Source organism: Ursus arctos, unplaced genomic scaffold (genome assembly GCF_023065955.2).
Source record: "Ursus arctos isolate Adak ecotype North America unplaced genomic scaffold, UrsArc2.0 scaffold_2, whole genome shotgun sequence".
Classification (NCBI taxonomy): Eukaryota; Metazoa; Chordata; class Mammalia; order Carnivora; family Ursidae; genus Ursus; species Ursus arctos.
In genome coordinates this window covers 82,345,648-82,360,670 of record NW_026622874.1, presented here as the reverse complement: position 1 = coordinate 82,360,670, position 15,023 = coordinate 82,345,648, and the positions used below count along the sequence as shown (strand labels likewise).

Below are 15,023 nucleotides of genomic sequence, written 5' to 3'. Positions count from 1 at the left end.
AATCCATTTTGCATTCTGCTGCCAGAATGATTTTTCCGACATGCTGAGTTGTCCACCTGTTTAGAACCTGCCATGGCCCCTCTGTGCTGTGGATCATCAAGCTGAACCTTCCTCGCAGTGTTTACCATTCTTTTCAGGACCTGTTCCTTGCTGACTCCTCCACCTTACCTCTTAGCCTTCTATGGTCCCTGGCAACCCCTACTTACATGCACCTTACTATTTCATACCCTTCTTTGTTCAAGTTGGACCCACTTCTAGAAACACCCTTAGCCCTTTTCGTTTGACAAGAAAACCCAGCAAGTCTTTCCTGAACCCCATTTGCTGCCCTCCAAGCCCCAGGAAGGAAATCATTTCCTCCTATTGCTGTCCCCCCCACCCCCCGGCTGCCTCATACCAAGTTGTCATGGTCCTCCTCCTGAGCAGCCCCACTAGTTCCTTGTCTGTGGTTGCACCCCCAGCACCCAGCACAGCGCCTGGCATGTAGGGAGCAGAGGCTCATGCGCCCAGGCTCCCTAAACCTCTTTTACTCGGTCCAGAGCTCAGTGTCTGGGTGTGCCCCACCCCCTCTCTTACCATCCTGCTAACCCTGTGACACTCACCCTCACCTGCATTTCTCATTTCTCCATCTTTGGGAGAGGGGCCCCTGGTCATCCCAGGACTCTGCTTTTCCTGGTTCCCACTTCCTCTAAGCTCTTCCAAGCAACTCAACAGTGAAGCTCGCCCTGCCAGGAAGTGTTAGCTGGTCTCCAAGGTAACAGACTGCACCACTGCAGCCGGAGGCAGGGACAGGGGAAAACTCCCTCACCCCGTGGAAGACAGTACCACTTCGTTGTTGATAACAGCCTTTCCCCAGGCACTCTGCTTTCCTCCACCCCTACAAAAGCCTGGAAGCAGGATTTGGACTTCTATTTCTAGAATCTCTGGGTCAGCAGAAAACTATGGTTTACACCAGTAGAGCCCTGGTACATGCTGCCTTCCCGTGGTAGGAACTGAAGACAGGTAGCAGAGAACCCGCACCGTGCCAGGTGTGAAAGCTGGTAACTGTCTCCTCCTTCTCAGAGTCCCTGGGTCCCCTCAAACACACATCCTGAGAGAGGTCTGGCATTTCCTCACCTCCACCAGGTCCAGGCCCACCCAAATCTGGCTAATACAGCAGCGGGCTCAGTGACCTCTTAGCGTCAGAAGAGATCATCTACTGCCGTGGTTCCCAAACCCAGGTGCCCATCAGAATCATCTGGGTTGTTTGCTAATGAAACATACGTAACATTCCCATTTGGGAGACTGATACAGAACTGTGGTAGAGTGTGGGAACAGGAATCTGTAACAATGGTCCCAGGTGATTATGATGTAACCAGCCCTTGGCCCATAATTGGGGAAACTCTTCAACGCCTTCTTTTATGGAAGTCAAGAGAGAAGTGATGTACCCCATGTCAACCAGCTCGTAAGAGGCTAAGGGATCTCCACTTACTTTATCTAGGTAATTTCTCAAATGACTGTCTTCACTTTCAGAGCCTTCAATTTGATAATTTAGAACATGTGCTCCTTGCGGTAATCATCATACACCAGAGAACCTCTTCCTATGTTGACGCTAGCAGTGGCTCCTATAGGCCAGATCAGAAACAACAAAACCCCCCAAAATAGAAACTGCTTACCTACCACCAGTCTCTGTGGGCAGTAGTCATGGGTTAACAGTAGTGTGGCATTTGGGAGGGCATCAAAACCAACAAGGCAGGAGAGAAGGGAGATCAGAGAGAGGTATGGAAGTCAGAAAAAGGAAGAGTTACAAGAGGCTGAGAGCAACCAACTAATGACTACTCCGTGAACAAGGGGTGAGGGTCCTTGTGCCCACCCTACTGGAAATCCTGAGTAGAAGGGCTGGCTAGCTTTGAGACACCACTTTGAAAGACACGAGGGCCCAAGACAGTTTTATACTTTCATACTTTCCTTGGCTCCTGGATACAAAGGGTCTCAACATTTTACCAGAAATAAAGCCCAGCATTGAAAAGTCATTGTTACTGCTTTGTTCTACTTGAGCTTACATGATACACATATTCTGGATATATTTGTGCCAGAAGGATAAAGTGGAGTAAGATTTTCAGCTTGTATGACCAGGCAAGAGGAAAGCTATGTGTGGGTACCATCTTTCTCAGCTCTCCTCAGATGATCTGTAGCTCATTTGGGCCCCATTAAAGAATTAGAACACAACAGGAATTTGTGTTTCTTACCTTAGGTTTTTGGAACCTGATCAGGGACAACTCATCTCTCTGGTCTTTATTTAGGAGCTGTAACCTGTTCCCATTGCCCAAGATATATGGATGGTGTGATTCCCTAATTCTCCCATTAATTCTATTTTTGCTTCCTGTACTTTGAAGCTCCATTATTATGGAATACACACGTAGATTTGTTATGTCTATCTCCTTAAATGACCATTTGCTATGGTCTGAATGTGTGTCCCCCCTTACCCCCCAAAAAGTCATATGTTGGAAACTTACCCCCTAAAGTGATGGTATTAGGAGGTGGGGCCTATAGGAGGCAGTTAGATCATGAGGGGAGAGCCCTCATGAATGGGATTAGTGCTCTCATAAAAGAAGACAGAGCCCCTAGCCCCTTCTGCCCTGTGAGAATATAAGAAGTCTGCAACCCAGAAGAGGACCCTTACCCGACCATGCTGGCACCCTGATCTTGGATTTCCAGCCTCCAGAACTGTGAGAAATAATTTTGTTTTTAATCGATGTGGCAATGAACACTGTTCTACATCTTTGTGCACTGTGAGCTTTTATTTCTGTAAGATAAAGACACAAAAAATAAAATGTATGAATCTAGGGGCTTTATTTTAAAAGTATAGACCCTAAAAACAAAGTTTTTTCTTCAGTTCACAGCAAGCTCATAAGTACCTTTTTTTTTTTTTAAATCTGGAAAAAAAATGAATTCCAAAGCTCTTTTAACTCTTTGATAAATACTGTAGGGTGCCATATTTAGTCTATAATCCTCTTGTTTTGGAATAAGCAGATAGTGGTGACTTCAATGATTTTTGTCTTCAGAGTTTAAAACCCCCTTTGGTTTCTTTTTTTTAAAACTGAGATATGACACATTACATTATATTAGTTTCATGTGTATACCATAATTCGATAGATGCATATATTACAAAAATGATACCACAGTAAGTCTACTTAACATCTAATCAGGTTTGTGTTCCGTAAGCCACCTCGTCTACAGTATTTTGTGATGGCAGCCCAAACAGACTAAGACAGTATTGCTGTGCGACATATTTTTTTAGATATTACCTTGTATTTTGCTTTCTTTCCCCCATTTCAAGCCAGTAGCAGGTGCTTTTTGTTGGGTTGAGAAATAGTCTGAAGTCAAATTTCTTTTTCGTAAAATCCTAAGCTAACTGAAAGATCGAAGTGATGTGCCAAAGCACGGGAGGTGAAGCATGCGTTTAATGTCAAGAGGAGAAGTGTATCAAGATTCTTTCAGTTAAAAGAGACAAACCCAACTCAAACTGGCTTAAGGAAAAGAGGGAATTTATTTGCTCAAACAACAGAAATATCGAAGGATTTTCTGCCTTCGGACATGGCTTGATCCAAAGGCTAATATGATGTTAATGGAAGTCTGTCTCCATTTTTCAGCTCCTTTCTTCTGTGATGGCTTTATTCTTAAGCAGGCTCTTCATGAGCTGTTGGCAAACTTGGACACCAGCAGCACTCAGCTACCCCCGACCCCAACTTAGCAACCCTAAAAAAAGAGCACCTCTTTCCCAAGAAGTTCAGCATCTCTTTCCCAAGGAGCTCCAGGAAAGGCCCAGGCTTGGCTTGGTCATGTGATCCATTCATTTCTGAAACAATCACTGTGGCTCTGATTGGCCTGACCTGGCTTCTGCGTCCGGTCTTGGAGCCAGAAGGTGCCATCAGCCCCTTGAAAAAAGCTGGGTTTGTTTTGTTTTGAACCAAAGAAGGGGACATGGGTACTAGGCAAACATGCCTCTCAGGGAAGCCAAAGGGGAGAAGAAAGAGACAGAGGTCAAGAAATCAAGTATCCGAAAATCAGAAGGAGCAGGGGCCTGCTCAGTGTTTGGTAGCAACACTTTGAGATGGCAAGACCTAAGGAAATGCGTCCTCAGTCCAGCGAGAAAGTCTTCCCAGCTCACCGAACTTCACCACGCCCCAGGTGTGGGATGGACACAGAACTACTTCACCATTCAGACTGGAATAGTTGATGTCTCAGCAGTAATAAGTGTAGACAGATGACAAATGACTGGAGGGGGCTTTCTAATGTTTGAACCATGGACCTCTGCACAACCCTAGGGTAACCTAATAACCAGTAGACTTCTTATCAACAAGGTAGAAGGGATCTGGTTACTTGAGGTTTTTTTGAAAGATTTTGTTTATTTATTTGACAGAGAGAGAGACAGCACTGAGAGGCAGAACACAAGCAGGGGGAGTGGGAGAGGAAGAAGCAGGCTCCCAGCAGAGGAGCCCAGTATAGGGCTCGATCCCAGGACCCTGGGATCATGCCCTGAGCCAAAGGCAGACGCTTAACGACTGAGCCACCCAGGCGCCCCTGGTTACTTGATTTTTTAAGTGCTATAGAGGGGACAAGATAGAGCCTGTTTGGGGAAATTTCCCTGAGTGCTCAATTCCCAAAAGGGTCCCAGTAAAATTAACAATTTTAGGGTGACATCATCTAGTTCATCAATCAGTGAAGTTACCACTTAGCAGGATTGCAGAAAGCTTGACAGTGAGAGGGGAATGATGGAAGATTGAACACAAACAGCTTAATAACTTACATACTTTCTCCCCAACAAAATATATAATATTTATAGGTTGTTTCTAAGCAGGACTACCTTTTATGGTTGCTTGCATTCCACATCCAGAAGAAGCAAACCATAGATTCAGCTGCTCATGTCTGAGCCAAGAAATCATGCAACTGGGACAAGCTATTTTTATTTCCTTCACACTAGCCAGGACAGAAGCAGTCCTCGATTTGAAGTCAGAGAACCTAAGCGTGAAACCCAGATTCAACAGTAGGTACTGAACCTTGGGTAAATTATTCCCCCTTTGCTGCATGGTTTTCTGGTCTATAAAGTGCCACCTCCACTTCACCTTAGGAGGAGGATTAAGATGACATATAGAAAAACACATAGCATGAATTTAATATTAGTTTCCTTCTCCAAACTCTTATTGAATGCCACTATTTCTTAACCACAATATTTAAAAATATATGTACTGCTTTTCATAGGGCAGTTGATACGCTTCAGTTAGAATGTCAGCTTATCATGGTATTCGGGAAGTTTCTGTTACCTAAGGCCTAAGTTCAAGCAGCATTATTTGTAACAGCAAAAAACTTGAAAACTACCTAAATGAACAAGGGAAGACACACACACACACACACACAGTACAGCCGCTAAAAATGCAGAAGATTTATATTTACTGACACAGAAAGACATCCATCATAAAGTAAGAAAGAAAGTAGTGGCAGGCATGTATAGTATGTTCTTGCTTTTGTTAAAACCGAACAGGACATACCCATCACACACACACACACACACACATACGTCTATGACATATGTATATATGTATGTATGTGTATGTATATGTATATATATGTATATATATGTAATAATGGTAATTTCTGGAAGGTGGGTTGAGGGGGGATTTTTAATTTCCTGTACTTTCTTTTTAATTTTACGGACACTTTACTGTAAAAAAACAAAAAAATCCCTTTGCCCCAGTTTAGGCTTATGGTAACTTCCTTCTCCACAACAGCACTTAGGACAATAAAAAGTTACTGATGACCCTGAAACAGCAGAAATGAGGTAAAGTGTTAAGAATGGTGTGTGTGAGTGGGGGTGACACCACAGTAGGAGTCCACTTTGCTACTTACTAACGACGTTAGGAAAATATGAGGTAGTTAAAACCTTTCTTAGATACGTGGATTATTTTTCCCAGAGCAATTTATTATGCATAATGGAAAGGGTTTAGATTGGTTCTTCGACTGCATTTGCATTTTGCCACAGAGAACAAAGCAATGTAAAAGAATGAGTTGTTTTTTAATTTAAGAAAATACTTGAATTGTCTAAGATAACCAAATTAAATATTTAAACATGAAAAGAGTGCCAGAGTCAGGACACAGCATTTATTTTACTGACTTGCTCTGACAGATAATAGGGATTGATTTAATAGTGACCAAATACAATGGCAGTATTTACTAAAGGGCCATAACAGGGCCGGTTGGGGATAACTGCATCTAAAATGAGATCAAATCCTTGAGTCCATTCCCTTTAGCAGAAATACTTAAAACCATCTTGGCAGAACCAAGTCCTTGCAAAACATACCAAATATATGGCTTCAAGATAGCTGAGAACCCAAAAGCTTGAAGAAGCCTCCAGAGAGTTCTCTCAGGATCAACAGGGTGCTTGCATCATCCTGGTCCTCTTTGTATTGGTATCAACATTGGAGCACTATGAATTCGGTAGGAAAAAGTCTTCAGTCCACAAAGAGTCTTGAGTAGTAAAGGTCTTAGGTCTTGAATCCTAAGGAAGTCAATGAAACTGGCATATTATACAGTCAAATACCTACCAATAAAATAACCACATTTACTTGTAAGGGCTGATCTAGGAAAGCCTCTGCTTTCAGAAAGAATTTCACTGAAACGATCCTGGCAGATAGGTGGCTAAGTCTCTCAAATACAGTTTCATAATTTTCCTTTATAACCTAGCCCCAAATTTAATTATGATAATTCAGTTCACATGTAAAGCAATGTGCCAGGTCTCTAAGGGAAATGAGAAAGCCACATTCCTTGCATTCAAGAGTTTATAATCTAGTGACAGGGAGGTGTTTATTAATAAGAACGGCAGCAAACTAACATCTGAATACTTACTATGAGCCAGGCACTTTCCATGCTTTCTCATTTAAACCAACAATAACCCTATGACATAGGTACTGTTAACCCCATTCTACAGGTGAAAAAACCAAGGCTCACAGAGGCTAAGTGATTTATCAAGGGTTTCACACAGCTAGTATCTTGGAACTGAGATTTGAATCTAAGCAGTCTACTCGCCTCAAGTAAGTTCTATCAGAGAGGTATAAACCAAAGAGAAAGCACAAAAAATTAGATAGGTTTCAAATATGAGAGGGATTAGGGAAAACTGTGAGGAGGGAGTGCAGTCACAGCCAAGACAAAGAGCAGGTGCAGTGAAAGAATGGAGACGAGCTGGTTTGGCCGTGTAAGGAGAGATACAGTGGTGGGTAAAAACAGCGAAGAGACAGACTGAAGCCAGATCGTGAAACTATGCTAAAGAAGTGTGGATTTCATTCTGTAGAGTAGGAATGGCAGGAACTCAAAGAAATGATACGCTTTCTTTTGTGTTAAGATTATTTTGGTAGAAATTAGCTGGATGGAGTAGATGGAGATTAGTTGGAGGAAGACTGGTTCAGATGCTGTGGAACATGAATAGTTGTCTTAGGTCAACTGTCCAAGGACCATCTGCCACAGACATTTCTTCCTGTGTGGGTGCTCTGCTATTGTGTGACTTCAGGAAAGTCAGTATACTTTTCTGAGGCCTTGGTTTCTTCATCTGGAAAATGGAAACACTATACGTGGTCTTTTAGATTTCATCCAGCTCTAGAATCTTCTGAGTCTCTTGAAAAATCTCTTCTTGAAATTTAATCTTGGGTGGTCTTAGTCTGTGTGTGGAACTGGGGCTGAATGTGCTTGAAAATATCATCCCATTGTTTTCTCCTCCTGGGAAAAGAACCAAAACTCTAAAAAAAATAATACAGCATTATGCTTTCTATCTTTGATACCATTTATAAATACCTACTTTTATTTTGTTGCTGGGTAACTGTGACCCAGAAGAGTTGACTTTGCGTAAGAGGAACCCAGTCTTCCAGTCTTGGTGTTTTTCCTATAATCTCCGCATACCACAGAATTAGTGGAAGACTAAGTCAAAATAAGGTGTCTTTGGACTCATGTTATTACGGGGTGTTTTTGGCCCCAGTGTGGGGCTTGAACTCACGACCTCGAGATCAAGAATTATATGCTCTACCAACTAAGCCAGCCAGGCACCCTCACATTGTTTCTAAAGCTAGTCTGGTTTTTTTTGGTAAGGTATTACCAAAGAGAAGGAAAAGTGTTTTCTCCCACTCTCTTAGAAGTTGTGTAAGTCTACCATTACAATTTCCAATTGACGTATTCAGTAATATTTATAGAACTCTTCAAATACCTCTCATCTGTGTTATACATCAGGATAGATTTGGATGGTGTGAAGATAGGGTGATCAGCTCATCCCTTTTCACTGGAATTTTCCCAGTTAGAGCACTGAAAGTCTCATGTCCCAGGAAACCCCTCAGTCTCAGGCAAATGGGGACGATTGGTCATCCCAAGAAGATAAGACGAACTTTATGATCCAGAATTCAAGAACATCCAATTCCTACTTTATCTTCCAACTCCCCACGAGGCTCCTGTAAAGGCCATATAATGGAGAAACAGCAGCAAAGGGTAAATGTAGTGCTTTATTAGTTATTATGCGGCTGGGGTAATCCTGAGACCCCTTGAGAAAACTACAGTAAAGCTGTGATGGAGCACATGGATGAGTCTAGAGACTTAAGGCCTCTGTCCTCTCCTTTGACCCAAATTTTAAAATTTTAGAAGCTAAGATCCTTTGGCCTGCAGTGAAGGAGAAACGGAAGACTGAAGCAAAGATGAATTGCCTTAGTCTACGTGTGAGGGAGAAAAGCAAGATGGCTGGCTTTGAGGGCCTTGGCTCAGTGGATCTCTCAGTTCATAAAAACATGATGCAGAAGAGCCACATCTGTGTGGTCTTTTATTATTGAGTGACTCTTCTTACTGGTAAACATGGCCTAATCCATATTCTGGAATATTGCTGGCATCTCTTCCTAAGGAAGGAGATGGGAGTAGGAGTGGAAGAAGAGAGGGAAACCTCCTCCCTGCTTGATGCTAACAAAACAAAACCAAGGGGCACGGCAGTGTCACTGTGTGAATATGTAAAAACCTCTGTAAGAAATCAACTTCTGAAATGAGTTTTTAAAATCAAAGCTTATTTCAAAGCAATAGAAGCCTTTTTAGTTTCTTTAGTAGACAATTTATTTTGATAAACTTGCTCAATAACAAAAATACAAGTGAAGAAAATTATGTTCATTTTATACAGTTTGTATTAACAACTTGTTTTGAAACTATTAATTGAAAAATGTTATAACCAATTAGAAAACAATTCTTAATAAAATTTGGGGTAATATACAGACCTTGATCACAAACTCTAAAATCTCTTGAGGTGATACAACTAATAAGTCCTGTGTAGGGAATCCAACCTACACAGGCCATGTTTTTCCTTCATATATTTTTATCCTTCAAAAATTAGTTCTGAAAGACAACTTACTGTTTTGAATTGTGAACGTAAATTTAATTTTTAAAAGAAGGTCAAAGTGGGTTGATAAAACAGTTACTACAATCAGAGTAACTTGTGGCTAGTAGTCTTTTAATAAAGACAAAATAAATGCAACATGTTCTTCCCATGAAGCCCACGATGCGAAATAATAGCTAAGAGTATGTCTAAAGTTAGTTTCCAATACTTTTTCAGGGCCTTTCCTCTAAATCAAAAGACTGTATGTCACCAGGACCATTATTTTACTTAAGAGATTAAACAGTGAATTCACAGAACATCAAGCAGGGATATCAAAGCTTTAGGCAAAAGGGTAAAAACCAATGCAGTGTTTTGGTCATTTAGAACATTAAAAAAAAAAAAAAAAAAAAAAAAAGAGGAGCCATCCTTCAAAAACAAAACAAATGGAAGAGAAAATAGGATAAGAAGTAGAAGAATCAGAAAAATTACATACACACACTAACAACATAGAACATGGATTACCTTTGGAAAGAATCATACTGAAATGTTTGCTTTTAATGAATTGAAGATTTTTCATGTTTACAGATGTTTAGCCATGTTCAATAGGAGCTTCCAAAAATTTCAAACTAATTTAAGTCTTGTGCAAATAAAACCTATAAATAGTTTTCAGCAGATTTTACAGTGATGTTCTTAGGTATGAGAAGAATGCACACACTCTAAAAACAATGTAACAGACAAAAGTTTGACAAATGATTGCACCATAAAACAGTGTTTTATATACAGTTTACAAGATATGATTTCCTGCTATAAATTAATATTGTACTATATAGTACTTATTATAGTGACCTTTTTAAAAGCAACTGCTGACAGTTGTCTATCTTTTCACTTACAGGATTTATAGAATTTTATATGAATGAATCCATTTCATTGGTCTGGAAGAGTACAAAGATTTGACTTCACACACTACTTGATGGGACCGTCTCAATCCTGGGTTAGAGTGCTGACTGTTTAGAGGGAGTGTTCCCCTACCAGCCCTTTATGCACTGGACCTCCAAGACAATGATGAAATTAAAGACAACTTAATGGTTTGGGTAATAGATACAAATAAAACCTTACATTTTGTAATCTTATATGCAATACCACTGTAAGTGAAAGAAGTAAACAGTGGGGAAATTCTTAGCAGCTGAGAAACTTTCTCTCCCCATGCTCATGATCCAGTTAAAAATATTTTGAGAAACTATTTACAATAAAATTCATCTTTTGGAAGAGAAAAGCTCTTGGTCATATCATAAGTTAATTTGAACCATACTTTGCTAACACTTTATCTCAGTGGTATAATGGTGACAACCAAAACTTTCCTTCAAAGTGATCCATTTGACTGAGGACCAATCAAATCACAATGGGAACTGCAATCCCAAATGTCCATAGAACACGTCCAGTGGTATTCTCAGAATTAACTAGACATCATAATACTTGGGGAAAAATAGTCTCCTTCAGTCATTTCCCACAGGTTTCTTTGACCCTGGGAAGGAAAAGTGTGACATTCCCCCAGAACACTCAAGGAATGCACCACAGTGGTGGTTCACCTCTTACCCTGAACTCCTGAGTGAGCGGAAACACTGGGGTTTTCTTTCACAATAAAATACTGAATTAACAGTAAGATATATGAATGTCAAACAAGCCAGTGTGAAACACATCAGGCTCCTCCATTTTATACTTTGAATATCTGAGGAGGCAGCCCCATTTCTGAAGTAATCATTTTATAATTTATAATTGAGCTTTCAAAAAACAGTGCACTCATTGCTGTTTGTGTGAAGCAGGGACTACACGGGACTCTAACTCTACTGATAGGGACATTTGGGTTGCTGTTTCACTAGAAAGAAGAAAAACTTAGCTCCATTGCCAAGAAAGAGCCTCCTGCCCCACATTTCAAACAGGAGATTATCTATAGTGTTCATCTGGAAAAACAACTAAGCACTGATATGAAAGCATGGGAAATGTGGAGAAGAGAAATACTGTATTTTAAAACTATTTGTGGCTTCGAGGGTTAGCTGCAATGCTTCTTCTAGGAAAAAACGTAAAGCTGTGGGTTTAGTACAGCCCTTTAAAGTAAATGCAAAAATGTTAGCTTTTAGCAAACAAAGGCATATAGCATATAAAGAAAATATTGTATTGCTCAGGTTTTTGGTAAAGCAGATGTATTAGTAATGCTTACAGATGAAAAGAACATAAATTCAGTTTTTATAGCAGAGTGCAGTTAGTGTTGTAGATAGCCAAAATATTATAAATTGGTATTACTAGTGAACTTTGTATTTATGTAAAGTCGTGTGCTTGAACATAGAAAATGCATTACTCACGTAACAGACTGAGCCAGTAGAAAAAGAGAACCTCTGTACAACAGATGACAGTTGCCAATAATTTAAATAGTGTCAGATTCCCCAAATTATAAGGTTTTACATGATCTTACCTTCTACTATCATATACAAATAAATTAACCCTACAAAGAATTTTAGCTTAACTTAAAATTGGACCTAGAAAGGTATGGGATTATTTGTACCTATTACAAAAACCTGTTAAAATCAAGGGCTGCTACAAAGAATGAGGTAAACTGAAGACTCTCTCCACTATGCAGCCTTCAGATAAATGGCTTTTTTTTTTCTATTGAGTTCTAGGTTTGCACACCACAGTGTTTTGCTAGCAAAGCATTCAGAGTTCTCTTCCAGGAACTGTTTGCATGTGTGTGTATATAAATTTACACACACATACACACACACACACATATATACACACTGTATACTGCATCAGCAAAATATATATATTATATATATATTTATATAAATATAAGGAATATTTCCCCCACCCACCCACCCCCAACAACATGTTTCTTAGTGTCTGATTTTGTTTTGTTTTGTACACAGAGAATAGGGAATTTCAGGATTTTTACATACATTTTAGCAAACAAGTTTTGATCTATTGGCTTCTTGGTGTAGTAATGCAACAGCAAATCACTCTGGTGCCAAAGGCTCATACCATTACAAGGAAGCTATGAACACTAATTTCTTAGGAGGTGAGGCCAGCCCCACATGAACTTCCCTTGTAACCCTCTGGTCTACCATGATTCATAAATACTTAGACTTTTTTTTCCTCAATTAATTATTAGACGTTAAAAACGGAACAACAGAGTCACAAAGGGCCACATGCTTTTCAGTATAAAGCATTCTCCTTCACTAGGTTGCTATCACAGTGCAGACCTGACTGCCTGAATATGCTCAGGAGATTTAGTCAATATTGTCTGTATTTGGTTATGGAAAAGGCTCTCTTTTGTTTGTTTGTTTGTTTTGTTTTTAAATCCAAAGTGCATAGTGAGAACAAATCAAAGCATTTTTTTTTCCTTTTCAGCATCAGTTTCATCTAAGCATCTTCCTATGAGAGGACTACTCAGATGCCTTGCCTTTGTCCTCCCCCCTCCAAAAATAAAAAAATAAAATAAAATAAAAAATAATAAAAGAGTTGAGCAATTTAGACATTCATCAGCCTGGTAAACAAACTTTGCCAGCAAATAGAAGTCCTACTATTGTAAAGAAAATTGATAAGACAAAAAGTACATATGATGACCCAACTACTGTGTTGTTGGGTAATTTATAAGGTTGACCTCCGACTTCATTGATGTAAAATCCTATCGGAAATATTAGGGCAGCCATACAGAAAAGGATCACTGTAAAACAAACCAAAACACAACATTAGTAACATGGTTTGGTGATTAAGAAAACAATGAAAATTTGGCACAAAGTTTATAAGAAGGGTTGTGGATTGATAACATGGTCAGACCGTTAAAACATTGACCACTTGTCAAAAGATTCACATCTTCTATAGATCACATAATATTCCCAAAGCCTAACAATTAAATATAGTAAAAGCTGGGCTAGCCTTTTATGTAAGTGTTAGGACGATTTTAAATATCAGCATTAAGAAAGGACTCCGAAGCTACTAAGTAAGTGCTTACATAAACTATTCTTTTTGTAAAATTTTAATTAAAACGTTTTTTAATTCCAGTATATTTAACACAGTATTATATTAGTTTCAGGTGTGTGCCTAAAATGATACTTGACTACTTAAAATAGTGACTAAGGACTTGAGCTAGAATCAGAGAGGGGCTATGTTCGCGCTCCACTACTTATTAGCTGTGCACTCTTAGGCTTCTGGTTCCCTTCTAAAAATGGGGTAAATACCAGAAGGATAAACAAAACAATGTCAAGTCCCTGGTATGGTGCCAGGTTGAAAGTAAGTGCTGAATAAATGTTGCATATTATTATCATCAGTTATTATTCTGCCAATTCTCATTCCTCTCAGTTGGTATTAGAAGGAATTGGAGAAAAGGTACAAACAAATATAGTACTATTTATCTTACTCTGATTTAAAATCACTTAGTGGAAAGAACCTCAGGCTTCTGAGATGATTAGTAAACTGTCAGAGTGGTTCTCTCTCATTATGGACAATGTTAGAAAAAAATAAAATCTCTCTAGGTTTTCTGAGTACACAGGTTAAAGTGGGGTGGGGGGGCAGGCTTCTTTGCCTTTTGTATACAAACACAATGAAATAAGTTATTTGCCAAAATGTTTCCAGAAAGGTATCAGAAAACCCCGCATCTGGGTAGAATTCCATAGTCCCCTGTTTCAGCAAACAGCTTGTGCCCCTGGGCTATCAAAGAAACACACTTCCTAGTGAACACAAATTACCCATTGATAGGCTAGCTTTTCCAAGAGAATATTTTATGCTTTTGAAAGCACATTGGTCAAATGTTCACAGTTCTTCAAATTTCTTTGGAGGCAGAAATATTTCTTCAGTGAAATGTGAAGACAGGTTACTATACTCACTGCATGTGAAGGGGTGAAGCTTTCCATTATTAACCAAATGAGAAACTTCTTCCAAGTTAAACATATCCCCCGGAATACAGACAAAGTCCTGGAGAAACACAGCAGCTGACACTTGTCCTAAATTATTTTTCTGTTAATCAACAAATTTAATAGGAGAGTCCTTAAAAAGCCAATTAGGAATCTTTTTCTGGAAGAAATACCTCCAGGGTAATATCCAAGGTATTAAAAAGTAACATTCTCTTAATTAATACACTAGTTTAGAGAACACATCAGCATTCTTGTTTCCTGTGCACTACCTAGATGGATTATCTTATATTACACAGAGAGCCTACTTCATTTCTGGCCAACGACCACATCAAATAATGTTACATAAGTGAATTTGGACTCTTTCAGGTGCCTACTACAGAACAAATGAAAAATTCAGATATTAAGTATTAGATCTTTTGGCCTTTCTGTTGTACAGTCAACAGTAAAAGACTAGTAGTGCTGCCAATGCCCACTTATCAGTATTATCTACCACCAATTTCTAACAGTTCTTGTGCCTTAATATGGTTTGGTAAGTAAGATGAAACCGCAATCTAAGCTATAAACAATCTAAAAGAAAAACAATGGGATAAAGTTATTGCCTTAAAAACAATTTGTTTCTTAATGTTGACTCATCTAATCTCAAGAAACACATAATTTCGAAGTGCTTTAGAGACATGCAGACATTACAATTGTTTATTCTGTTAATGCGCCAACTTCATTCCTGTCTTTTTCTACTTTCTACTGTAAAATAAAAATCTATC

General features: G+C 39.3%; 1 protein-coding gene across 1 annotated transcript in view; it reads right to left on the bottom strand.

The window, feature by feature from the left end:
• VWA3A (von Willebrand factor A domain containing 3A) overlaps positions 1-12,201 on the bottom strand; it is a 67,811-nt gene extending 55,610 nt beyond the window's left edge. The window contains exons 1-3 of the mRNA XM_026515575.4: positions 8,225-12,201; positions 6,335-6,532; positions 2,660-2,782 (exon numbers count right to left, since the gene is read on the bottom strand). Of these exons, the coding sequence (XP_026371360.1) occupies positions 2,660-2,667 (8 nt within the window). The 5' untranslated portion in view covers positions 2,668-2,782; positions 6,335-6,532; positions 8,225-12,201. The remainder of the gene's footprint in view (positions 1-2,659; positions 2,783-6,334; positions 6,533-8,224) is intronic.
• Between the last annotated feature and the right edge of the window lie 2,822 nt (positions 12,202-15,023).